This window comes from Nycticebus coucang, chromosome 10 (assembly GCF_027406575.1).
Source record: "Nycticebus coucang isolate mNycCou1 chromosome 10, mNycCou1.pri, whole genome shotgun sequence".
Classification (NCBI taxonomy): domain Eukaryota; kingdom Metazoa; phylum Chordata; class Mammalia; order Primates; family Lorisidae; genus Nycticebus; species Nycticebus coucang.
The window spans coordinates 90484685-90511873 of NC_069789.1; the positions used below are offsets into that span (position 1 = coordinate 90484685).

General features: G+C 40.3%; 1 protein-coding gene and 1 pseudogene across 3 annotated transcripts; both read right to left on the bottom strand.

Annotated features, from left to right (window-relative positions):
* Positions 1 to 2209: 2209 nt before the first annotated feature.
* FMO2 (flavin containing dimethylaniline monoxygenase 2) lies at positions 2210 to 26437 on the bottom strand. Of its 2 annotated transcripts, XM_053606653.1 has the most exons (9): positions 26384 to 26437; positions 25890 to 26060; positions 21596 to 21784; positions 19515 to 19677; positions 17096 to 17238; positions 8836 to 9035; positions 7052 to 7407; positions 4993 to 5065; positions 2210 to 3593 (listed from the first exon to the last, which is right to left on the bottom strand). In XM_053606653.1, the coding sequence occupies exons 2-9, from the start codon at positions 26019 to 26021 to the stop codon at positions 3242 to 3244; spliced, it is 1608 nt and encodes a 535-aa protein (XP_053462628.1). In that variant the 5' UTR covers positions 26022 to 26060; positions 26384 to 26437; the 3' UTR covers positions 2210 to 3241. The 2 variants fall into 2 exon arrangements, with proteins under 2 accessions (XP_053462628.1, XP_053462630.1); XM_053606655.1 differs by lacking the exon at positions 26384 to 26437 and having other exon boundaries at positions 25890 to 26210.
* Positions 9996 to 12842, bottom strand: LOC128596858 (heat shock protein HSP 90-alpha-like; annotated as a pseudogene). The gene is made up of 2 exons (XR_008383155.1): positions 11601 to 12842; positions 9996 to 11492 (listed from the first exon to the last, which is right to left on the bottom strand). The product of XR_008383155.1 is annotated as a heat shock protein HSP 90-alpha-like (transcript).
* Positions 26438 to 27189: the final 752 nt, after the last annotated feature.

Genomic DNA, 27189 nt, shown 5'->3' on the forward strand with positions numbered 1-27189 from the left:
TCCAGGATACAAATTTAATAATAATTTTGTGCAAATAGAGTTATTTTTCCACACCAATTTAGCATTAACTTGACAAGTGTTTTTCAGTCTTTTCCACTGTAGAAACAGGATAATAACCATAGCTACTTCAGTGGTTAGTGGTTGAAATGAGGCAAGTTATGTAAAACAATTAGGACAATGCCTTGCACATTATAAAATAGGAATTGTCAAACATTTTCTATAAAGGCTTAGACAGAAAGTATTTTGGGTTTTATGGTTCATGGTTTCTGTTGTAACTACTCAACACTACTATTATAGCTTGGAAGCAGCCATGGACAATGAAAGAAAAGATGTGGCTGTGTTGCAATAAAACTTTACAAAAAAAGTGGTTGGGCTGGATTTGGCACATGGGCAGTAGCAGTTTGCTCACACTTACTATAAAGACTTGATAAATTTCTTTATGGCTAGTAATACAGTGGCTCGCAAATAATCTTTAATAATTAGCAAAGCAATCAATTTATAATGAAGAGCTAAGAATATGTATCATTTGCAATTTTTTTTTTTTTTTTAAATTTTTTGAGACAGAGTGTCACTTTGTTGCCCCCGGTGGAGTGCTATAGCATCATAGCTCACAGCAAACTCAAACTCTTGGGCTCAAGCAATTCTCTTGCTTTAGCCTCCCAAGTAGCTGGGATTAAGAGGTGCCTGCCACAACACCTGCTATTTTTAGAGACAGAGTCTCACTCTAGCTCTGGTCTCAAACTTGTGAGCTCAGGCAATCCGTCCACCTTGGCCTCCCAAAGTGCTGGGATTATGGGCATGAGCCACCGTGGCTGGCTCATTTGCAATTTTTTTTTTTTTTTTTTGAGACAGCCTCAAGCTGTCACCCTGTGCAGTGGTGTTACAGCTCACAGCTCACAGCTCCTGGGCTTAAGCAATTCTCTTGCCTAAGTAGCTGGGACTACAGGAGCCCGCCACAATGCCTGGCTATTTTTTGGTTATAGTTGTCATTGCTGTTTGGCAGGCCCAGGCTGGATTTGAACCCGCCAGCTCTGGTGTATGTGGCTGGTGCCTTAGCTGCTTGAGCCACAGGCATGAAGCCATAATATTGGTTAGGCATGGTGGCTTACACTGGTAATCCTAGCACTCTGGGAGGCCAAGGCAGGTGAATTGCTTGAGCACCTGCCACAATGCCTAGCTATTTTTTTTGTTGTTGTTGCAGTTGTCATTGTTGTGTAGCAGGCCCAGGCCCGGTTTGAACCCGCCTGCCTCGGTGTATGTGGCCAGCGCCCTAACCACTAAGCTTATGGGTGCTAAGCCTCATTTGCAATTTTTTTAAAAAAGAAATTTGCTTACAAGAACAATGTAGAAAAAATCTTGCATATAAACACTGGTGTAATGTCACTGAACTTTAAAAATTTCCACTACAGAGATTGCCATCTCATTGTTCTAGGCCTTTAAGGGAGAAATGCGGGCCAAAATTGACAATGGTCTCCACAAAGCCTTGGGAGAAATAAGAGGAGAAATTTGCCAAAACTGTTAACATCTCTGACTTTTGTCTTCTCTTTGAAGGCCTTGGTCTGAAGTCATGACATAGCTTATCACCAAAGCACAGTTCAGGGAAAGGGAAGCTGTAATGGATGTTCTATAACCAGATGTTTATCTATTATGTTGCTCAATGTCTGTTGGCATTGAATTGCTTGTGTTTGTTTCAGACTTTAGTTCAGAGAAAATGTTTGTCTTTTCTAACAGACTTACATGTTTGCTGTTATCAGATGGCGAAAGAGTACATATTGTTTAGTTTTTGTTGCCTTGGTTGTCCGTAAGACTGGAGCTAGATGTAAGACTCAATCATTATAATGCTTTTCATCTACTTGTGAAATATTATTTTCTTTATGGGGGGGGAAGCAGAAAGAGGGACGGAGGGAGGGGGGTGGGGCCTTGGTGTGTGTCACACTTTATGGGGGCAAGACATGATTGCAAGAGGGACTTTACCTAACAATTGCAATCAGTATAACCTGGCTTATTGTACCCTCAATGAATCCCCAACAATAAAAAAAAAAAAAAAAGAAATATTATTTTCTTCCTTGATTCTTATTTTTTACCAGCTGTCAATGATCATCTTAAATGTTATTCCACAGGTATCTTTCATTGTAAATTTCTTTAAATGCTTTTTAGGTCTAGCTGAAATATAAGCCAAAAAATTATAAATAAAAGTAACTGAATCATATTTGCAAAGAAAATGCTGTTTTATGTATAAAGTTCCTCAAAAAGTAACATATATGTGACTATTAATAAGATTGTTAATATATACTTTGTCAATAATGGAGGTTTCTGTAAAAAAAGTGTATTATGAGGCAAGGTTATTATCTTCAGTTCTAGGCTCCAATAAACCAGGGTTCCGATTCCAGTTGCATCACAAGACCAGCTGTGTGCTGTTGGACATGTAACCCAATTGCTCTGAATCTCAGTTTCATCACCTATAAAATGGGCATAATAGCTAAACTCATCTCACAGAGTTATCGTGAGAATTGAGTGAATAATATATGTGATATGCGCATTGCACAGCATCTGGCCTATAAGCATTATCTATGTATATATTTATTAGCTAGCTATTAGAGCATGTTTATTTTTTAATTTTTCCAGAAGTGCTTTTGCCAAAATATAGGAAATGTGACTATTGGCTTCACTTTTCGTATGAGGCCCGAAAAGTCTGTCTGAGCAATGTTGTTGTTTTCTAAGTCTGTCCTCTAATTTTTTTCCTCTAGTCCTTTCCCCTGCCACGTGAATGGAACGTGACCTCACACCTGAGAAGTTTGTTATTAAGTGAAGTTTGGAGAGAAAGATCACCAGGAAGGTTGTGCAGGAGTTTTAAACATTTATCCACAATTTAAATGGTCCAGCAATCTAAACCCTGGGGATTGCTTTTCATTTTGTGTGATTCTACTGTTTGCCTGCACAGCTCCCCTCTGTCAGGGATGAGAGTACACTCTACTTGGGGCCAGTGTTATTTTATGACAACTTTTGGAAAATCTGTTGAACTGAGGTAAGGGTGGAATGGCATAGAAATTTCATAGTTCAATTTTAATTTTGAACATAGACCTAATTCTGGTAATCCTCCACAATAACTCCTCTTATTTCTCCTAACTCTAAACATGTATCATTAGAATGTAGATTTGATATTTTTTCTTTTAGTCATTTTCTTTCTTTTAAGAAGTACTGACTGGCAAGATAATCAAGGCAAAAGAATTATGCTGAAAGCTTAGAACCATTGAAGGTGGAATAAAAAGGCCACAACCACAGCAAAGAGCCCCAGGATTGCCAACAGAGAAGAAACTGGGAAAGGAGATGAAGCCTTCAGAGTTCGAGTCTTTAAAGGCTTCAGTATCCTTTGCTTCTGGGTGAAGATGGCGTCCTTGGCTCCTTCCCATTTCCCCGGCCCAACAAGGCGATACTGATAGGAGTTGCAAGGTCCAAAATAAAGCTTCACAGCCAGTTTGGGGTCCGTTAACAAGAGAAAACCAAAGCTTGGCTTCGCACCTATCTCTAAGGCGAGCTCGTCCAGGTAGTCCACGTAATTGGTCTGCAATATCTGGCTCAGGCTTTCTCCAAACCTTAATGAAGAAAGTAAAAAGGGAAGATTCTAAATTATTCATATAAGAATGTTAGGCATTTGATAGCTGTTGAAAGGATGAAGGAATGGGTGAATAAATGAGTAAGGGTTGAAGGAATCTCTGATGGTGTGAATTTAGTTCATCCAAAGACCCATATCTCAGATTGAGAATAGGCCATAAAGTAAATACCTATGAATTCATGGAAGCTCTAGGACAATGATGAGGTTGATAACTATGATTGTTACTGGTTAGCTATTGAGCAGCTGCAAGTCTCCGGGCAAGTAGTCCCATTGCTGCCAAGATGCATGAGATAACACATATGAAAGCATAGTGGAGTGTCTGGCCCAGAGGTGATGCTTAGTATTTACTTGTTAAATTACTAAAGTATCTTGCAGTGTGGGGAGCACATACTAGATACTCAGTAAGTGCTAGATAAATTAGCATTTGAGCATGAGATAACTCCTTACACCTGATGTAAGGCCCTCCCATCAGCTTCCCAAGGGTGCTACATCACAGTTGAACCCCATTCCTCCTTACCACGAAGTACAAATCCTTGATCCTTCATGCCAACCCCTTTCTAATTTATTTTGATGGGGATCCTCCTGCTTACTTTTCATAGGTATTTAAGCTACTGTCACCACCACTCTTCTGATCCCATTTCCTCTCTAACCAAAGAGTGTGGGTGGCCTGAGAAGATAATGAAATCTGACATGGGCATCATATAAAAATAAAATGAAATTAAATGAAGAACAATGAATTAAATGATCAATTAAATGATTTCTATCTTTTTTTTTTTTTTTTTGAGACAGAGCTCTATTTTGTCATCCTCAGTAGAGTGCCATGGTATTAAAGCTCACAGCCACCTCAAACTCTTGGGCTCAAATGATCCTCTTGCTTCAGCTTCCCAAGTAGCTGGGACTATAGATGCCCTCTACAATACCCAGCTATTTTTAGGGATGGGGTTTCACTCTTGCTTAGGCTGGTTTTGAACTCCTGAGCTCAAGTAATCAACCTGCCTTGGCCTCCCAAAGTGCTGGGATTACAAGCATGACCACCACACCTGGACAATGATTTCCATCTTGGTTCTTAAACCAAAGAGAATATTAAGACACGATTGCAAGAGGGACTTTACCTAACAAATGCAGTCAGTGTACCTGATTACAATAAATCAGTGTAACCTGGTTTATCGTACCCTCAATGAATCTCGCCCCCAAAAAAAGAAGAATGTTAAATTTCTATCCACATTCTTATCCACAGAGCTTCGGACTCTGTGAATCTGAGCTGTAGTCCAGGACTTTGCATTCTTATCAGGCAGCAAGGTGGTTCTTGTAAGTAGTTAGATCCCTGCACTTCTAGAAACACTGCTCTAGGTAAAGAATTTTTAAAAAAGCATTCTTACAGGTCAATTTTTTTCTTAGTCCTCTCAATAATGTCTGCCATCATTGTGTCCTCCGAGGGCAAGCTACACAAACCTAAGAAATAAAAGGTTGGTTTCAATAGCAAGTTTGATTCAATATCATTGCTTTATCTAGTATTTTATTCTAAAATTAAACTTTGGCCATTTAACTTTATTATACCAGTTGGAGCTGCTGAGTTGTAGATCCCCAGAGGGCGGCACTGCCATAGTGTTCTCTGTGATGCTGCCCAGGGGAGTCCTGTGAGTGGAGAGGGGGTTGGGCTCTATCCTGAAGGTGATAGGAAGCCGTGGGAGAGAGACCTTCATGAGGTGACAAGCTCAGACCTGCCCTTTGGGAAGATCTTTCAGGTTTCTCAATTTAGGAAAATGGAGTCCAGGGAGGCAAGCCTAAAGTTAGGGAGACCAGTTAAGAGGCTGTTGAAGTAAACCCAGTGAGAGATGAGAGTGGCCCAAACTATGATAGGACAGTGGGGATAGACAAAGTAGATTGATGCAAGAGTTAGTACTGCATGTTCATGATTCTCTCTGCTGTCCACAAGGGTTCCCTGAGCTTCAGACATGTTGAAAAACGTCCAGTCCCCTTACAATATGGCTAGTCATTCAACATCTCAGAGTCAAGTCGTCCAACCCTCCATACTGACCCTCCTGTCTGGACTTTCATCTTCTCCTGTACACTCTTTCTCTACTCACTGTTAGTTTTTAATGCCAGAAATCTGCAAGTCCTCCTTGATTCCTCTATTTTTCTCATTTTTACACATTGAACAAATCACAAAGTCCCACTGATTTTATCCTTAACTATTTCTACACGTTTATCATCTATTCTACTTTGTCTCTCTGGTGTGGCATGGATTGCACTGTATGTAAATATAGACTATTGCAGAAGCCTTCTTTCCTGTCTGAGCATCCATTCTTACCCACTTCCCCCTCAAATCTATATTCCACACTACTGCTGCCTTATGCCTAAGTATAAATCTGATAATGCCTGCTCCCTGTTAATAACCCTTTATTGGTACCTTTGTTTGAAGAGCTCTCTAAAATGCAAAATCCAAGTCCTCAGGCTAGACTTAACCGGGTCCCTCAGGGTCCACCAGATGATTTTTATATGTAGCCAGATTTAGAAAGCACTGATCTACATTTCATAATCCAAGCTTCTTAGCACAGATGTCTTACAAAGTTACCGTGTCCTGTCCCCTTCTCCAAGAGTGATCGCCATACATCATGCTTTGTGTCAAATAGCTAGCATCTGTCCATAGGCAGCCTCTGTGCTTTTGCCCAGGAGATTCTCTTTCCTACATCTGAGACACACAGTTATCCAGAACTTTTCCTTGACCATTTTTCCCTCCTTATCTCACCCTGGTGCATGCTCTTTCTCTTCTCAGAGCACTGTAGGGATTACTCTATGAAAGCATTTGCCATATTTTTGTTGAAATGATCTTTTTAAATTTCTCTCTGCCTTACCAAGTCCCAGCAGAGAGCTAGGTATTCAACAAATTTTTGTTGAGCAGAATTGAACCTTGGAGATAGGGAGATAATAGCCATCTGAGGGGATGAAGTGCTACACAGATGCTCAGAAAGAAGTTTCTCAATAATTTTATAAACTTGTGAGGATTTGTGAGATTGAGCTGCTCAGATATTAGGACTTAATTTGGATTTAAGTATGGGGGAGGCCCTACGTTTCTTGATTTGCACATATTCTGGGGAATTTACAAATACCATACAGGAGACATAGACATTTTCCTTCTTAAACTTACCTCTCATGATTCGAAGAAAGGTTAACAGGTACTTAACTTTATGCTAGTTGAAATTCTCTGAACTGTCTAATATTTTAGAGGAATGATTGAAGGAGCTTATTATATTATAAATTCCTATATTTGTTATTCTATGAATTCTCCACTAACTTTTTAGAATGTTAATCTTGTGAGAGAAGCCAAAGTTGTCTAACTTATTGGAAGCCTTCTTATCTAAGGCAACCTTCTTATCAATATTGAGCAAACTTTATCAGGTCCGAAAGCCTTGGTCATATACCTGCCCGTGCACTCACCTTTGAAAATTCTTGTCACCCAACGAGCTTGAAGTTCAACAGTTGGGAAAATGGAACCCAGGGGCTGGATGAGACCAATGCATGCAAGGGTTGACTTCTTGAGGTGAGGTGGGAAAATATATTTATACAGTGAGACCATGTTATTTTCTACTTTAACAAGTGAGTCTTCAAGGAAGGGAAAAGAGAAAGTATATCCTGTTGCAAAGACAATAACATCAATGTCTTCCTCCACCGTTTCATCCTCAAAGATGGCGGATGTTTCTGTGAGCTCTTTCACTCTAGATTTCACCTTGATGGCTCCATAGAGCAGACGACTTGGAAGATCATCATTTAATACAGGTTCTTTCATAAGGTATCTGAGACACAGAAAAAAAACACTCAGAAGGACCATTTACTTGAATCCTCTTGATGTTTTTTGGGGGTGGCTCTGAAAATAAGAGTTTATCAAATATTCATAAAACTCTAACTTGACTAGTTGGTCTACCCCAACCCTTACTTCCTAACTTAATTCTCATGTCACAAATATCTCCCCCAAATAAATTATGAAAGCCCATAGGTGGCGTGTGTCAAAGATACTTCAAAGAATGAAGTATCCCCAAGGGCTTAGACAAAATCTCCATGTTTAGGGTCAATCCTTGAGTATTTTGGTGTCTATTATACTATTTCTGTTTCTACCATTTTTCTGTTATCTAGCTTTAATTATTTTGCTGTTTTATTTAATAACTATCTTATCAAAAGAAGCAAAGAAAATATTTGTTAAGTTTCTACTAGTTTTTAAATCTATTAAGGAATCATTGTGAAAATTAATGTATAAAATTAGGTTTGGTGATATTCATTAATCCATAGAGTATCTGTTTGTGCTAGCATGGATGTTGGTACAAAGTCTGCTTATCTTTCTGGAGTTTCTTTCTTTGTGGATTTGAGAATATTTTCTTTTTCTTTTCTTTTTTTAAAATAACACAATACATGGCACATGTATGAGATCTCAGAATACATCAATCACCGGGCATTTATTCAAAAATTCTACTACTTTTCTGTTTTTTATTTTCTTTTGTTTTTTGTTTTTTTAAGGGAAGGAGACTGTATCAACCAAAGCAAAGTAAGTATGCACAGTGTTTGCTTGTGCTTGCCATATCAATGATGTACGAAAGTTGGACAATTAAATTTGCAAACTCATCCTAGAAAAAGTGCTACATCCCTCATTGTTGAATATCACTTCAGTCACCAGATGGCCGAGGGGAGCACTTTGGAGGTGACTGCAGTCATATTCAGCAGTGAGGTATGTAGTACTTTTTCTAGGATGAGTTCATGAACTTAATTGACCTCACATAACTTCAAGACCAACAAAGATTTGTTTTTTGCTAAAGGGAAAGGAATATGTTCTTAAAGTCTGCCCATAAAAGTCTCTTCAAGGTACAGAGTTAGAAGTAACAAAAATTATTATAATGGAGAATTACATGTTTCTTCTCCATCCCTCTGAAAAGTAGGTCATAGTCTCTTAAAGCAGCATTCTCTAATGTTGGACAACTTCAGGAATTAGGAAGTTCCTCCCTAGTTCTGCTTTCTGGAGTAGTTCATAACACTTTTGCTTCATCTTCATAAGTATTTTTTAAAAGGCTTACCAGAAAAATTTGGATTTTGAGATCCAGGACCTATATCATGTTCATAGTGCTAGGTTGTAGTTTGAACCACCATGTTAACAATTTGAATCTTTATAAAGGGAGCCACCCTCGGACAACCTTGCTTACCAGTGAGTATACCACAAAAAAGTAAAATAACTCTACTTGTTTTGAGGCTCAAGACCATAATTTTCATGGTTGAACCACTTATTCATCTGTTCTTTCATCATCCATTTTACAATCGTCCGTGGCAAGATGTTTCGGAGCATAGATTTAAATCGGGTGTGGAACACCAGGTCCCAAGGATAGCCATCTTCAGAGATTCGGCTCATGACCCAGGCACCATGCCTGGTGCTGATAAAAACCTAGTAAGCAAAAAAGAATGTAGTCCAAATTAAGGCATTGTCTCTTTGTGTTTGATAATTCTGGGTATAGCCCCAGAACTTACTGAGGTTCTATTTTAAAGATAATTGATCTCCCTAAAATGTGTGTACCCAGTGACATTTGCACCAATAAGTTTCTTTCTTTTTTTTTTTTTTTGTGGTTGTTTTTGGCCGGGGATGGGTTTGAACCCACCACCTCTGGCATATGGGACCGGCGCCCTACTCCTTGAGCCACAGGTGCCGCCCTTTCTTTCTTTCTTTCTTTTTTTTTTTTTCCAATTTTTAAACTTAAGTATATTTGTTACAATCCTTTTTAAGTAGATTGTGACTTGGGCACTACATTTCCATTCACGAGCCTCACTTTTCAGCTAGCTTTACAACACGCATGGGTAAGCTTCTAATTTTGCTCCTCTAAACAGTAACTTTTCTTTGGAAAACAAGCCCTGCATAGAGTTTCATCAAGTTGCTTCACTTTATGTTTCTAAAGTACCACTACATGCAAAAAATACAAGGGAATGAAAAGTTTAAAAAGTAAAGCCTAGAAGATAAACTTAAGTCATTTTAACAAATGGTTTTCTTCTTCTTAACATCAAGTTATATTCTAAATACTCAATGACAAAAAGATTTGGTCTACCAAGGAATCTGGCTTGATAGCTAAATACTCTAGGCCACAACATTAATGTAGGTTACATACATCTTACGGCACTTTACCTCAATTTCTTAAAATAAGTCAATGTGAACCAAAAAAGCATTACTAGCTCTGCTTCAGTGCCCAAGTATCACAGTATCACAATTAGATGTAGAAAGAAATCTTATCTTTCCTTTCAAGTATTATACCATGCCCTGTAGAATTTTTAAACATTAAAAACAAACAAAAAAAATTTGAAAATGTATTATCAGAGGGAATGAAGTATTGAACATGTATATAAGGAATTTGTCAAGGAAAGCTTAGTCTACTTCTTCCATGTATGATGATGTGTCATCATCTCCTTTAAGAGGTGGCATCTCTTCAGTTACGGCAGCATTGGTATCGTCAGCAGTAGGGTCATCTTCATCAATACCCAGACTAAGTTTGATCATCCTGTAGATGCTGTTAGCATGTGTCTGGGGATCTTCCAGACTGAAGCCAGAGGACAGAAGTGCAGTTTCATAAAGCAAGATGACCAGATCCTTCACTGATTTGTTGTTCTTGTCAGCCTCTGCCTTTTGCCTTAAGGTCTTGATGATGGAATGGTCAGGATTTATCTCCAAGTGTTTCTTTGCTGCCATGTAACCCATTGTTGAGTTGTCTCTCAGGGCTTGAGCTTTCATGATTCTTTCCATGTTTGCTGTCCAGCCATATGTGCTTGTGACAATACAGCACGAGCATGTCACCAATTGCTTTGACACAACCACCTTTTCAACTTTTTTCTCCAAGATATCTTTCATGATTTTGCAAAGGTTTTCAAATTTTGTTTTTTTCTCTTCCCGTTTCTTTTTCTCCTCTTCATCTTCTGGAAGTTCCAAGCCCTCTTTGGTGACTGACACTAAAGTTTTCCCCTCAAATTCTTTCAGCTGTTGGACACAATGCTCATCAATTGGCTCGATCATATATATCACTTCTAAGCCATGCTTCCGAAGATGTTCCACAAAGACTGAGTTAGCTACCTGGTCCTTGGTCTCACCTGTGATACAGCAGATATGTTTCTGGTTTTCCTTCTTTCTGGTGCAGTAGTCCTTGAGAGAAACTATCTCATCACCTGAAGCAGAAGTGTAGTATCGCAATAGCTCTGAAAGCTTCTTCCGATTTTGAGAATCTTCATGTATTCCAAGCTTTATGTTTTTAGAGAACTGCTCATAAAAGTTTTTGTAGTTCTCCTTATCTTCTGCCAGTTCATTAAAGAGCCGTAAGCACTTTTTGACCAAATACTTTCTGATAACTTTCAAAATTTTGCTTTGCTATAACATCTCATGGGAAATATTTAGAGGGAGATCTTCAGAGTCTGCCACTCCTCTAATGAAATTTAAATATTCAGAGATTAGCTCCTCACGGTTATTCATGATAAAAACTCTGTGGACATACAACTTAATGTTGTTCTTTTTCTTTCTGTTTTCAAATAGATCAAAAGGAGCACGTCTTGTGACAAAAAGCAGAGCTCTGAATTCCAACTGTCCCTCAACTGAAAAGTGCTTCACTGCCAAGTGATCTTCCCAGTCATTGGTCAAGCTCTTACAGAATTCTCCATACTCCTCATTAGTTATATCATCAGGATTTCTGGTCCAAATAGGCTTTGTTTTGTTGAGCTCTTCATGATCAATGTACTTTTCCTTAATCTTCTTCTTCTTCTTCTTGTCACCATCCTTCTTCTCCTCTTTTTCTTCATCAGAACCAACATCTTCTATTTCAGGTTTGTCATCAGACTCCTTTTCTTCTTTTTCTTACTCCTCCTCCTTGTCTTCCTTTCTTCTGCCTCATCATCGCTGACTTCTTTTGTGGTTTTTGGCCGGGGCTAGGTTTGAACCTGCCACCTCTGGCATATGGGACCGGCGCCCTACTCCTTAAGCCACAGGCACCGCTCCATCACTGACTTCTTTATCACGTTCCTTCTCCACAAAGAGAGTAATGGGATAGCCAATGAACTGAGAATGTTTCTTCACAATCTCCTTTATTCTTCTTTCCTCCAAGTACTCAGTTTGGTCTTCTTTTAGATGGAGAATAACCTTTGTTCCACGACCCATAGGTTCACCAGTGTTGGTCCTAACTGTGAATGATCCTCCTGCAGAGGACTCCCAGGCATACTGCTCATCATTGTTATGTTTGGTGATCACAGTTACTTTCTCGGCAACCAAATATGAAGAATAAAAACCAACACCAAACTGGCCAATCATAGATATATCTGCACCATCTTGCAGGGCTTCCATGAACACTTTGGTTCCAGACTTGGCAATAGTACCAAGGTTATTGATCAAGTCAGCCTTGATCCAGTATCCACAATAGTAAGGGTTCAATCTTGTTTGCTTGGTATGAGATTAATGTGCAGCTCTTTCCCAAAGTCTAGTTTACTGGGATCTGTCAAACTTTCATATCTGATGTCCAAAGCATCTGATGAGTTTGAAATGAGCTCTCTCAGAAAGATCTCTATGTTGGAGTAGAAAGTATTAATGATCAATGACATCAACTGGGCAATTTCTGCCTGAAAGCAAATGTCTCAACCTCCTCCTCCATCGGTTGGTCTTGAGTCTGGGTTTCCTCAGGCATCTTGGGTAATGGACTGCAGAGCCTCCACAGTACAGCAGCACCAGGATGCTAAAGCAACTTGCCAATAAGTTTCTTTTATAGTGCAGGTGAATGATTATAATTCTTGGAAATGTATGATTATAACCTAGGGACTGTGCAAGCAGAAATGTACATGTCTATATAATCCTGGAGGGAGAATAACAAGGGAAATCACCTTCCCTCCATACTTAAGAGAACTTTGTTATGTATTTTAAAAGCTAAAAACTTTGAATAAATACTGTGATTCCCTTGCTCTTAATGTGTACATCTAAGTTTCCTTTCACATATATTCTTTACCTTGTTTACTAAGATTTCCCTTGTTTTCTTTCTTTTCTTTTTTTTTTTTTTTTTTGAGACAGAGTCTCACTTTGTCACCCTGGGCAGAATGCCATGGCATCAAAGTTCACAGCATCCTCAAACTCTTGGGCTCAAGCGATCCTCCTGCCTCAGCCTCCCAAGTAGCTGAGACTATAGGTGCCAGCCACAATGCCCGCTATGTTTTCTATTCTTGGTAGAGATGGGATCTCACTCTTGCTCAGGCTGGTCTCGAACTCCTGACATCAAGCAATCCTCCTGCCTTGGCCTTCCAGAGTGCTAGGATTACAGGTGTGCCCCACTGCGCCTGGCTTCTCTTGTTTTCAAAATGTATATTTAAATCTCTTCTCAGATATATTATTCTCCCATTATCCAAATGCATGTTTGAATTATTTTTCAGTTTTTGCATACCATTTGATGAGTTTTGTTGTTTAAGGCTTGATACAACACTTACATAAGGTACACTTGTAAGGAAACCAATTCACTTTAGAGGTTAAGATCATGTACTCTTAAGATCCAGACTGCCTGGGTTTGAATCTCAGGCCCTCTACTTACTAGTGTGTTGCCTTGAGTGAGTTATTTCAATTTCTCTGTGCCTCACTTTCTCTCTCTGTAAAATGATGGTAATAACAGTGCCTACCTCATGGCATTATTGTGCAGATTATAATATTTATTTTATTTATTTATTTTTTTTACCCTTCACCATCTTCTTTTTTTTTTTTATTAAATCATAGCTATGTACATTGATGAATCATGGGGCATCATTCACTAGCTTCACAGACCGTTTACCAAGTTTCACATATACCCTTGTAAGATGCACCACTGGTGTAATCCCACCAATCCCCTTCCCTCTACCCCCCTTCCTCTCTCCCTTTCCCCCTTCCCCCTATTCTTAGGTTATAACTGGGTTATAGCTTTCATGTGAAAACCCTAAATTAGCTTCATAGTAGGGCTGAGTACATTGGGTACTTTTTCTAACATTCTTGAGATACTTTACTAAGAAGAATATGTTCCAGCTCCATCCATGTAAACATGAAAGAGGTAAAGTCTCCATCTTTCTTTAAGGCTGCATAATATTCCATGGTGTACATGTACCACAATTTATTAATCCATTCGTGGATCGATGGGCACTTGGGCTTCTTCCATGACTTAGCAATTATGAATTGAGCTGCAATAAACATTCTGGTGCAAATATCTTTGTTACGATGTGCTTTTTGGTCTTCTGGGTAATATTTATTTTATATATAAAAATTATATATAGACATATAAATTCTATTGTAAAATTATATCAAAAATACTTAGAATATTGCCTGACAAGTGATAAGTGCTACTAGCTGTTATTATTTTGTAAATTTAGGTTGGAGAAGAGGGATTGCATACAGTTTACCTCACATCTGGAGTAAGCCAGAATTTGGAGACAAATTTTGTGGGAAAGGGCCTTAACGCCTTAGCTCATGAAGGAGCACTTACGCCAAACATTCTTATGTTGCTGGTCCACATGTGGGATATACTGAATTTCCCCTGCTGTTCCCCTTCTGCTGGCTTCGCCTTGATTTGGTTAGCTAACAAGCTTTTCTTGCATAGTACCATTAGTGTCTCTTTCCATTGCTTTCCTCCTTCTTCTTTAGGATCCACCCGTATTTCAACTTGGATGCTCTGCCTGTTTTATTTACTCTCTTTCTGCTCTGACCTTTCCTCAGCTGGGGAGACTAACTTGACTAGTCTAACCCGCACCGTGAGATGTACCTGGGGATTTGAGCTCTGCCTGCTTTCTCTGAGATGCATGCTTTGGGCCAAGCTCCAGAGGTCTGAATTTTGGTGGGAAGTGTGTGGCTGACCCAGAGTACCTTGGGTGGTGCTTTTAGACTATAGCAGAGGGGGGCTGTATACTTATGAAAGTGAATTTCGTTTAATAAAGCAGGGCACACTCGGAGTTTCGGTGAGTTCAGTTTGTAATTCCCAGCACTGCATGTGCACCTAGTTCTGTCCCTTGCATACACAGCTCCTGTAAAGCCTCTATGAGTCTTTTTGCAGATGGTTTGAGAGTGTAAAAGGTGTTGTCATAATTGTAGATTTATGTTAGTGGTCTAATAAATACTGAAGAGAGACTCCATCTTTTGCATGGAGTCAGAGTCTCAGTTTGTCACCCTCAGTAGAGCGCTATGGCATCACAGCTCACAGCAGCCTCAAATTCATGGGCTTAAGTGATTCTCTTGCATCAGCCTCCTACAACACCCGACTTTTGCTGTTGTTGTTGTTGTTGCAGTTGTCATTGCTATTTTAGCTGGCCGGGACCGAGTTTGAACCTGCCACCCGTAGTATATGGGGTCGGCGCCCTACCCACTGAGCCATAGGCACCACCCACTAAGGTAGTGTCTTAATCATGAATGTGGCCCCATTAGCAGGCTTTTGACATGGCAAGCTCCATACAAGGAATTGGCTCTCAAAATTGAGATTTGATTTCTTTGGAAGATCTTTCTAAGTCCAAGGACTCACCTGACTACAGGTAGTGGTCCAGGATGGGTCTTTACTTGGCTGGCTGCTGTGTCAGCTCCTGCCACTCTGCCCTGCCACACTCCTTTCCTGAAGCTCTGCAGATGTTCCCAGCACAAAGGAGCCTGGGACAGCTGCCTCCCAGTTCCCTGCTCCGCCCTGCTCTGCCCTGCTCCAAGCTTCTATAGCTGGTGCCTCCTCACTTGTTCTTTTCCTTTTTTCGAGACAGATTCTCACTTGGTAACCCTTGGTAGAGTGTCATGGCATCTTAGCTGACAGAAACCACAGTCTTGGGCTGGAGCAATCCTCTTGCCTCAGCCTCTCAAGTAGCTGGGACTACAGGTGCCTGCCACAATGCCCGGCTATTTTTTTTTTTAGAGACAGAGTCTCACTTTATCTCACTCAGTAGTGTGCTGTGGTGTCACAGTTCACAGCAACCTCCAACTCCTGGGTTTAGGCAATTCTCTTGCCTCAGCCTCCCGAGTAGCTGGACTACAGGCGCCTGCCACAACGCCCGGGTATTTTTTTGTTGCAGTTTGGCAGGGGCTGGGTTTGAACCCACCACCCTTGGTATATGGGGCCAGCGCCCTACTCACTGAGCCACAGGCGCCGCCTGCCCAGCTATTTTTTTAGAGATGGAGTTTTGCTCCAGCTCTGACTGATCTCAAACTTGTGAGCTCAGTCAATCCACCTGCCTTGGCCTCCTAGAGTGCTGGGATTACAGGTGTGAGCCACCATGCCCAGCCTGCCTCATTTGTTCACACTGAGCTCTAAGAGCTTTGAAAAATGAGAAGCGATTTCTTTTCACAAAAAAAGTGAGGTCTTCTCAGGTCTAGTAATTCTCTTTTTGGTCTTGGTGCCCTTCTCTGTCCCCAGGTTTGTACTGAGCAATACTGACTGACAGGTGACTCCGACAGCTCCCTGTGTAGCCCCTTCATTAGCCCGCTAGGTGGACGCTATGTGTATTTATCGCATTTGCTACTGGGCATCTCAAGCCCTGAATGTGCAAGATGCAGGACAGGTAATGTTTGCTGGTTGTGGATGTGGCCATAGGAAGGCCTGTGTAGCCAGAGAGCCCAGCCTGAGGGGACTAGTGTGATTGTAAGCGGATCTGCTGCAGCCCTGCTGAGAGGGACCCTGGGCTGTGTTCCCATCTTTACCCAGGTCTGCCTTTCCAGAATGGATTTATTTTCTCATATTGCCAACCATCTCTGTCAACATCAACGTTTTCTAATGTTTGACCCTTCAGGAGGTCAGCTGGTGTCCTTCTTAAACAAGAGCAAAGATGACAGTGTTTGGAAGGCCTCAGAGGACACCCAAATATCTATGGTCTTAGTTGGGAGTCTTATCTTCTGTTTAATCTTTCTTTTCATGAAACTTGGGTAACTGAGGTTCATCCACATTTCAAATGTAATTGAAAGATGTACTAAATTACTAAAAGGCACTCCCCCCCGCCCCCCATGATAGGAACAGGTCAATATCTCATTAATTCCCCTGCTAGAAACAAGGCCTTTTAAACTGAAAAGCATCTAGTCAAAATTTCCCATTTTAAAAATAAGTGACCTATTGCCCAGAGAAGTGAGATGATTCACTCCATGGTACATGGCTTGTTAGTGACATAGCTGGGAGGTAAATTCTGGCTTTTTGACCTCTAGATTTTCTATAATACCACCCAAGGCAGCGGTTCTCAACCTGTGGGTCACAACCCCTTTGTAACAATGAAAATACATCCTGCATATCAGATATTTACATTACGATTCATAACAGTGGCAAAATTACAGTTATAAAGTAGCAACAAAAATAGTTTTATGGTCGGGGGTCACCACAACATGAGGAACTATATTAAAGGGTTGTGGCATCAGGAAGGTTGAGAACCACTAACCCAAGGGCACCAGTCAGTGAACAATAGAGCCTTGATTATAAAGCCAGGGCTTCCTTCTTCCACCCTGAGGCCCAAGTTAAGCAGAGTGCATCTTACCTGAGCAGCCTTCTTACTCAGCTCAACGGCAATATCTGAGGCCGAGTTTCCTGTTCCAATCACCAGGATGCGTTTCCCCTCAAATCCGTCTGGGTGCTTGTACTGGCGGCTATGGAAATACTGGCCTTTGAACTTCGTGATACCTTCAGGGAGAAGAAGAGAGAAGGCTGTAGAAGGCTGTGAACATCTGAGCCACCACGTCAAGCTAATGGAAATAAAACTGCATTGTCAAACTTTTCCTTTCTGGAGTCAATCATTTGTTTTGCTGCTTCCCCTCAGGAGTCACACCAACAAGGCCAACTGGCAAACTCTAAGTATGAAGCAAATAAGAAAAGTTAGGGACTGTGCATTTGGTACAGAACCAAAGAGTTCAGATGTCAGAGCGCGCATCTTGCTATTTATCAGAGACAAACAAATGGTGTGGGGTGGGGTACAGCAGAGTCACATGCTGGCTTCTGACTACTCATTATACTATCTTGAACTGTATGATGACACTTTAATATCACATAGCCGATATTCCTTTAAATATTTCTTAAATATTTATGCTGCTATTGTAATTATATAATAATTAGAATAAAATTTAGCATTCTTATTTTGAAAAAGCCAACAAAAACTAAAATAAGCTAAAAGTCAGATGTATAGGAGATAAGGGGTGGTTTCCACGTTGCAGCAAGTTGGTGAGTTATTGGTTGTTAATTGCAGACAAGCCTCCCTGTGTCCTTTCTATTACATTTCCCTGGAAGATGCTACTGTTGATAGTGCAGTTACTTGGAAGAATCTTTAAATTATTGGTTCTTAAAGTGTAGTCTCTTGGCAAGCAACCTGAACATCATCTAGGACAGCGGTTCTCAACCTGTGGGTCATGACCCCTTTGGACTTTATTAAAGGTTCGCGGCATTAGGAAGGTGGAGAATCACTGATCTAGGACTTGTTAGAAATGCGTATGTCCAGCCTCGTGCCAGACCTTTTCTCTTAGCCGATTTTCTATTGCTTTTAAGAGAATACTTGCAGCCAGGTGTTTTATAAGAAAAGGAATTTATTTCTTATAATTATGGAAGCCGAGAAGTCCAAGGTGGAGGGCTGCATCTGATGAGAGCCTTCTTGCTGGTGGCAATGCCCAGAAGGGTCCTGAGGCCATGCAGGGTGTCACCTGCCAGGAGGGCTGAGTGAGCTAATGTGCTATGTTCAGCTGTTTCTTCCTTTCCTTATAAAACTGCCACTTCCATTCCCACGGTAACTCATGAATCTATAAACCCTTCAATTTATTAAGTTATGAATAGATTAATCCATTAATCCATAGGGCAGAACTTTTATGATCCAACCACCTCCTACAGGCTCCACCTCTCCATACTGCCACATGGGGGATTAATTTCAACATGAGTTTTTTTTGGCGGAGGGACATTCAAAGCATAGCACCTACTAATCAGAAATACTGGAGGAGTGGCCCACCAATTTGAATTTTGACAGGCTCTCCAGGTGATTCTATCTGAGAACCACTGCTTTAGATTAGCAGATCTCAATTCTGACTGTACATATGTATTAAAATCACTTGAGCAAACTTTAATCGACCCAGCCCTACACAGGCATCCTCAAACTTTTTAAACAGGGAGCCAATTCACCGTGCCTCAGACCATTGGAGGGCCAGACTATAGTTTAAAAAAAAAAACTATGAACAAATTCCTATGCACACTGCACATGTCTTATTTTGAAGTAAAAAAACAAAACGGAAACAAATACAATCACACAGCCTCATGTGGCCTGTGGGCCGCAGTTTGAAGACCCCTGGATAGCATTTCAATCTTGGAAGGCTGGAGCCCCAGGTATCAGGGCTGTAGAAGCTTCACAGGTGATTGTAATGTGAGGCCTACAAGATGAATCACTGTGTCAAATGTTTCCCTAAGAGCCTTGGAAGCGTGTCCTATGTGGGAGGGGCTGGCGGGCACAAGAACAGATGGATGCAAGGTTCTATTCTCACATTCCTCTCCTCACCACTAACCTGCAGGGGCATTTCTTTCTAGGACCTTTCCATAGGAACCCCTCCCCTGGGCATTGCTGTGAGGAAAAGTCTGTAAGATCTAGCCTTCCAAATACTCACAGGTGTTTGGTAGCATAGACAAAGGCCAAGGCAGACACATGGCTAAAACGTCCTCTCCAATAGAAAACCAGCTTGGATGAGAATTCTCTGAAATTCTGGGGACAACTTAGTGACCTTGGAGGCTATTAGCTGAGCTGTCTGTGTAATGAAGACCTAAATAGGTCAATAGAAACAAAGGCTGTGTTGGAGCCGTTCATCTTTCCAGCTCTCTCCCCAGTCTGAGTGTTGCATTCATTTGCATCAGTGAAGCGTGCCTGCCAATCCAAACTGCACATCAAAGACCTGGACCTACTTCAGAAAGCTGGGAATCAGTACCAGTCTCACCTGGAAATGACTTCAGTGGGATGTGAGGCAAGATGTGGTGGCCACTGCAAACCATAACTGCGTCGAAGATGGCACTTTGCTCCTTGCCGTGGCTCTGGGTAACAACCTTCCATTGTCCAGAGGATGGAAAATCCGGGCATTTTTTTACACTAAGGACAGTTGTCTTGAACAAATATAGAGAAAGCGTCATTGAGGATTACCCTGGCATAACAGGGGACTTGTTCAAGGTCCTGGCAGTGGGGGTGGGTAGAATGTGATAAATAACTCCACCTGGGTTTCATCTCAATCTGATTTCAGGCTACTCAAGGCAAAGACTGCCAAGTGTCTTCCTCTTTGTGCAAGAGGCCTGCCTTGGCAGTGGGGACCAGTCTGTTGAGAGTGTCAAGTACTGAATAAGGACTTGAGAGAGAAAAGAAATGAAAGGCAGGGTCTTGTGAAAGTTGTTATGTAAAAACGGAGTCACTAATGTTAAGAAAACCCTGACAAACAGAGCCAGGGAAGGCCAGAAAGAGAGTCCTCACATTTATACTCCTGATAACAAAGAAGACTACAAAAACCTCAACCTTGCACAAAAACCATGGCAACCTTGCACAAAAAATACTTCTGCAAGCACATCTGCCCTGGCCACTGCCTGTCCAGTCCCAGACTGGCATCTCCCTTGTTATTATTCTTTATAGCCAAAGATAATTACATCAAGGGAATTATATAATCCTCCTTATTTTTGTCTTTTAAAAGCCTTTGTCTGCTTTTACCTCTCTCCCATCCAAGTACTAACCAGGCCCCACCCTGCTTAGCTTCCCAGATCAGACGAGATCGGGCACGTTCAGGGTGGCATGGCTGGACACGCTTTTACCTCTCTGAAAACACACATGGCTTATTATGGCATGAAACTAATCCATCAATACTTTGTGCCCATGTAGAAGTAAAACTCAATGAAAATTAAGCAGGTGGGAGGGGGAGGCAGAGAGGGGTAAATTCTAACAGGTATAATGCACACTATTTGGTGAAGGGCACACTTATAACTTTGAATCAGTCCATAGAAAGCAAACTATGTAACCACAACTTGTGTACCTCTGTAGTATTCCAAAATAAAAAAAGAAAAGAAATGTAGAATCTCAGGCCTCACCCTATACCAATTAAACCAGAATCTACAATAGTCACAGGTTTCCAAGAGGAATGGAAAACAATGAGTTTATTCAGTACATTTCTTTTTTTTTTTGATTTAACAAAAATTTTTTAATTAAAGCTGGTATTATGGAACACTTGGGATGTGCCAATGCAACTGCTTTCCGTGACTTCACTCACTCAATCATCCCTCAACCTTTCTGCTATTATCGTCAATGACCCACTTTACATGTAAGGAAACTAAAGCACAGAGAGTTTAAGCCCTTTGCCCAAGGTCATACAGCTAGAATTCAAACATAGGCAGTCTGGATCCAGAACCCCTGCTGTTTACAATATTGTGCCACCACATGCTCTAGCCACATAGGAAGAGAGAAGAAAATGGGGGTTAGGGAGCAGTTAAGAGGTTGTATGGAAGAAAGTTAAATCCTCATCTGTCCTAATAATAAATCAGCATACGCATATCTAGAACATATAAAGCAAGAAATTTTCACCTATTCGTATTCAGTACATTTCTAAGAAATCCTATTTCTATAGGGAATTTAAGAAAGGGAAATATCAGTTTAACTTTTCTTATATGTCTTTTCAAGGGAAATGAGGCTAGGAGTATTTAATGATAATAGATATTAATTTAAGTGTAATGATAATAAATATTAATTAAATTAATATTAATTTTGCCATCAATAGCATCATCATTCAAACCTTTAATTTGAACACATGGTTTTCCTCTTTGATTAATGTGTATGATCTATAATATTAGGGTAATGACACTACTTTGGTGGTTTTGTATTACGATCCTATCTTTCAAAAAAAATTAGGGTGGGATACTTTATTCTTAATTTCTTTTATTATCAGAGTAACTTTTTGTTTCCCCCTTCCCGCCCCCCAAGAGTAACTTTCTTATTTAAATGCAAGCTCAATTAATGTAGAGAAACCCATTCTCCCCCAAAATACAATACCTGGAACTGAATGTATTTTAAAAGATCAAAATTTTCAGCAAAAATCCTGAAGTATTCCATAAGTTTAGAATTGTGCAAGAAGTTTGGGAAATCTTTAGGCATTGGAAAGTCACTGAAACAGGACATTTCTTTGCTAGTGTTGGTAATGACAGATTGATAGATGCTCGCTCGGCCATCTTCCACATTTTCCTAAAGAAGCAAATAAAGTAATTAGTTATAATTACGCATTCCAAAAAATTCCTTGGCTTCCTGCTCTTCTTCCTACATCGAACTTTCTGTGAGTGAAATGTTTAGGTGATGAGTTGCATCCTGTGTACACCATCATTCTGTGTGATGGGACCTGTTTACTGTGGATCAGTGTCGCTCACTGGGGGGTGATATTGCCATTGGTAGGCATGGGGACTATTCTTTTGGTGCGTAATAAGGTAGTTAGCATCCCAGCTCTCTACCTATTTAATGTCCATCTTTGAGACAACCAGCTCCTTTCCTAAATTCCTCCAGGGGAAGTCTCTTACCTCTACCTCTTTAGGAACCAATAAACCCTGGAGAGCATAATAGAAAATTCCAAGTAAAACAAGTCCTTTTGGGGGCAGGGAGTCTTCACTTCCTCTGAACACCTCTGCCTTTAGTTTGTACTTTATACAAATCAACCTTCTTCAAATGATAAAGGTGAATAGCTCATACCAATCAAATCTCAAACCTGATTCTCATTGTCAGCAACCATGCTTTGGTGAAACCTGAGGCAGCACATGCTAGGTTGGGTTTATAATTTTCTCTGTAAGTAGCACCCTGCATAATGAATGTTCTTAAGTCACCTGAAGAGACAAGCATGGTGATTCAGTGTCTCCGAAATCTGCATATGACCAAAGAGGCTTTTATAAGAACATTTAAATAATGGTACTCAAATCTTCTATAGATGCTTCTGCATATGAAGAGACTAAGGCATAATCCAGGTAAATAAAAATTACTATTTTGACTCAGAAAGCCTGGAGGAATTTCTTAATTGAAATAAATTACTTGGCCTTAAGCATTATCAAGACCATAGTCTCTTCCACAGAGTGGTAAATTAAGAAAAGTAAATATTCACTCGAATCCAGCCACAATAAGTCACTTATGCATGTTCATTTCTCATCATTATTCATAGAAAATCATTTTTCCTGCCCAATCTTTAGATAAAGATTTTTGACAACATGGAACAAAGCAGCATAGACTAGCAGAAGGAACTTGGTCTTTGGAGGTAGATGTGAGTTTATGTCTTTCTCTTTCAGACTGAGTGAGCCTGAACCACATGGTGCCCCTGAACCTCAGTCCTCTCATTTATATAAAATAAGGATGCACTAGGTGTTCAGTGGTAGTTTCTATCATTATGGAGCAAAGCCATCAGTTATAGCTCCCTGTTCACTGCAGTATAAAAAGCCACCTTTGACTGACACCAAACTCACCTGGCAAATGCACACCTGCAATTATTAAACATGAGCTTTCTGACATTTTCTGTATGAGGTTGTATTTCATTTCAAATGAAGTATTGTAAGAGTAAACTTGTGATATCTTGTCTCTTCTATAAGCAAAGCTCTTTATACTTACTGGACCTCACTGTGTCCTTATTTCAGGGATTATTAGCCCAACATGGCTCACAAAGCTAATACGATGTTTGCTCCCAGATCATGTCACTTCGCAGCCATACATAGAATATTTGCCAAATATAGGTCGGTTTGTATATATCTCCCAACCTCACTCCCTGCTTCTCTTTCTTCTTTTCTCATTTATTCATTCATCACTTATTCCTTTATCCACTCATGTCTACTATAGGGCTTTCTCCATGAGCAGTGTGTTTAACTTGCATGGTCCAGGGAAGTACAGAGATTTATCTGTCTTGTGGCTATCTAAGACAATGCTCCCATCCACAAATCCCCCTAATAAATCATCCCATACAGCAAATTGGATTTGCTTGCCTTGTTCTTTGTTTTCTTGTCTCCTTCAGCATTTTGGGGGTGGTGGTGGTGTCACTTTGCCTATATGCCCCTCTCACCGAACATGAGAAAATAAATTTGTGTTGAATATTGGATCTTGGGGAAGTGACATTTTAAGGGAGAAAGTGATATTTCAGATTGAAAAAAATGTTTAGAAAATATTCTCTGTGTGTTGACCACCTCTTTGTAAAATTTCATAGTGAATATTTTGTAAATAAAGACACATTTACTTTCATTTTCCCATTTTCCCTGTGTATGATGACTTTCGGGGCAACTTTTGGGACACTTTGTATGTGTGAACCTACAGTGGACCAGCATCTACCATATTATATCACCCTTTTAGGAAACTCTGTAATGATTCTAATGAATGGTTGTTAGTAGGATATGATCAAGCTGTTTTATTAGTTTTCCTTTCTGCAAGGCTACCTGTCTCATGTAATGATTAACTTCTCTCTTCTCCATCGTTAATTCTGAGTGTTTGGATGGTTGAATGAATATATGTCTTATTTGGTATTTGAGCAATGTTTGCCAAACTTGCCTCATCATAGATTCATTTGAGACTCTCTTTTTTTTTGGGGGACAGAGTCCTCACTATGTCACCTTGGGTAGAGTGCTGTGGTGTCACAGCTCACAGCAACCTCAAACTCTTGGGCTTAAGTGATTCTCTTGCCTCAGCCTCCCAAGTAGCTGGGACTACAGGTGCCCGCCACAATGCCTGGCTATTTTTTTTGTTGTGGTCATCTTTGTTGTTTAGCTGGCCCGGACCAGGTTCGAACCCACCTACCTGGTGTAGGTGGCCAGCGCCCTACCCACTGAGCTACAGGCACTGCCATCATTTGAGGCTCTTATTAAAAATCCTCAAAAGATTTTGATTAAGCAGGTCTGGGCTAGTGCCCAGGAATCAGTATCTTAAGAAGCTCTCTATGTGTATTTAATAGTCATATGTATTTGAAAAACTTAGTGTTAAAAAATCCCTTTGGCATGAGATGCAGTTTGTATTGGCAAAGCACAAGTGCTGCGTGACCTTGCCATCCCTTAACTGGTCAGTCAGTAGGGAGAGCCCTGGACGGTCTCTGCTAAAATGTGAGTTTGCTTTTCATGCGTTATACCTTTTGCCTCCATCTGGATTGTTCTTGTTTTTTTTTTTTTTAAATTTCATTAATATGACGGCACAGACAATTAGGTAATATTGCTTGCATTTGTTAGGTAGAGTCCAAATTGTACTTGTTCCCCTTACCCAGAAGGTATGTCATGTACCCTTACATTGTGCCTGTTAGGTGAGAGCACACCAGTGTTCTCACGTGTTTTAATACCCCACTTAGATACACCTAATACATAATCCTGAAGTCATTGCTTTTGAGTTCTAAACTTAAATTTCTGTTTAATCTTTTTGAGCAACAATGCAAGTTAGGGCACAGTTAGAAGTAGTGGCTTAGCTGCTTAGGAGTCATCTAGGCTTAGGTTTGAATGCCCCAGTTGTGTGACCTCCCCCCCCTCACTTAACCTCCCCCATTTTCTGTTGGCTCAGATATAAAATATCCAGTTTTTATTATTAGTAGCAAACATTTATTTAACTCTATTATAAGCCTATATATAAGCCTATATCTACATCTAAGCTCTTTATGTGAATCACCTCCCTTAATCTTCAAAATAGCACTGGAAGATAATCACACTTTTCTATCATTATGCTCACACGTAACTCAGTAAACTGGGACACAGGGATGTAACTGACTTGCCCAATATCTCACAGGTGGGTGGCAAGCTAGTACGTACTCATTCAAAGGTTGCAGGAAGGAATAATGATAAATCTGTCTTATAAAGATAGATTTACATATCTACATATCTTCCTCATTTTCATGCGAATTCTGAAGGACAGCTAGCATTATTAATATTTGGGTTTGACAGAATGAACTTAATTAATAAAACATATTGAATGAAGAATTTCATGGCAGTTATACTGAAGTGTCTGTCATCAGTAAAGCTCATAAAAAACCCTGGTCTATTTGTTAGGGAAAAATAATAGTGATGGGGGCATATCGTCTGAAGAAGCATTTGGCTCCATGATTGAAATGGAAGTGGCATCCTGAAAAGAAGTAGATTACTGAGCCTTAAGCGTTAGCATGAACTCTAATGCTTAAGGCTAAGTAATTTACTTCCATCTTGTAAAAGGTTCTCTAATATTTGTATAACCTCTAATTAGCATATAAGAGAGGGATCAAAGTTGCTTAAGAAATTCCTCAAAAAAGGAATGCATTCCTTCAGGAATGCAATTCACCCTGAAATAGCAGCACAACCTGTTGGAAACATCAGAAAATCGCACTTACTTTGAACCTCCATAGCCCTCCAATATCTTCAGTCCTCTCAAAGCAGGTGGGCTCGAGTCCTTCATCCACACAGCACTTCAGAGAAATCAGCCCACTGACCCCGGCTCCGATCACTGCCACCTTTTTTGCCATTGGCTTCTGCAGAGGAGTTGGTCAATGAATATTGCTCGCCTGGGACAAAATGTAAGAGAACCCTTTTGGAATGATCAAGTAATTGGCTTTAAACACTGTCGCAGTAGTAGTTTAATTAGCAGCACTGATTGAATGAAATGCCAGACACAGCCTTATCCCTTCTTCCCCTTGAGAAAAGCTAAGTTGTCTTACGGACTTTGTTGCATAACTTGTTTACAACATCTTGGTTTAATATTTAAAAGCAAACCATTTAACAAAGCCAAAGTATTTAATAAAACAGGATGCGAGGGACCAGAGCCAAGTCTCTGGTTAGACTGCTGAGCTTTTCCTTAGCAGCTTCTCTCCCCAGCGATCATCCTTACCTTTATTTTTGCCTTTTGGGACCATTCACAGAATAGTTTTCTCTCTTGATTATGTGCTAGGAGGCGGTCAGAAGTGTTTTTAAGAGTTGGAGGTGGCTGTGAGAACTGGGAGGAGCATCTCCTCCTCCATATGCCAGCTGGACTCCAAAGGCTGTCAGGATCCTAAAATCAAGCAACACTCTGAGGTCAAGAGTAACAGTGGAATGTCTTTATAGTAACAGCATATGCACTTGTGCATGTAGGATGCAGATAGTTTAAAAATCATTTTTATAATGATGTAATAATTGTTCACTAGCTAAATGAGCCAAGAGAGATAAATAAAAAGAAGTTAAAATTACAGCTAATCTCACCACCCAGAGATAACCACTATTGACATTTTTGGTATCTCTTTTCACCTACTTGGTACACACACACATATACAAACAAACATGGAATTGGCGTCTAATTGCCAACTTGATGTTTCACTTTCTAGTAATACAAATACCTTTGTACCTGTTGCAGCATTTTTCACGGTTATATTTCATGGTCAACCATCTAACAAATGTTCATTTCTATGTGGCAGGCAATATTTGTGACATATCACTGTGACTGGATGAACAAGGCAGCTTGTGTTCTGGCCTGGTTATCTCAGACTCGATGGTTTCTGGACTCTGGCACACTGTGGTTACCTGTTCCTAGACTGCTCACCCTGCCCAGACTCATCTTGATTTTTCTGCTTGTGTGTATGCAGGGTTGGATGATCCTTGTGAGATTTCTAAGATCTTCCTTTCTACTGCCTTCTTTTCGGTTTGTTATAGAACTGGATA

Bases quoted from the DNA above. Each gene is read 5' to 3' on its own strand.
- FMO2 (XM_053606653.1), bottom strand. From the start codon at position 26,021: ATGGCAAAAAAGGTGGCAGTGATCGGAGCCGGGGTCAGTGGGCTGATT. The intron at 17,239-19,514 runs GTGAGACTGGTA...TTCTCCCTGAAG, and splicing joins CCCACTGAAGTCATTTCCAG to GTATCACGAAGTTCAAAGGC. The intron at 9,036-17,095 runs GTAAGATGCACT...TTTGCTTACTAG, and splicing joins TGAGTAAGAAGGCTGCTCAG to GTTTTTATCAGCACCAGGCA.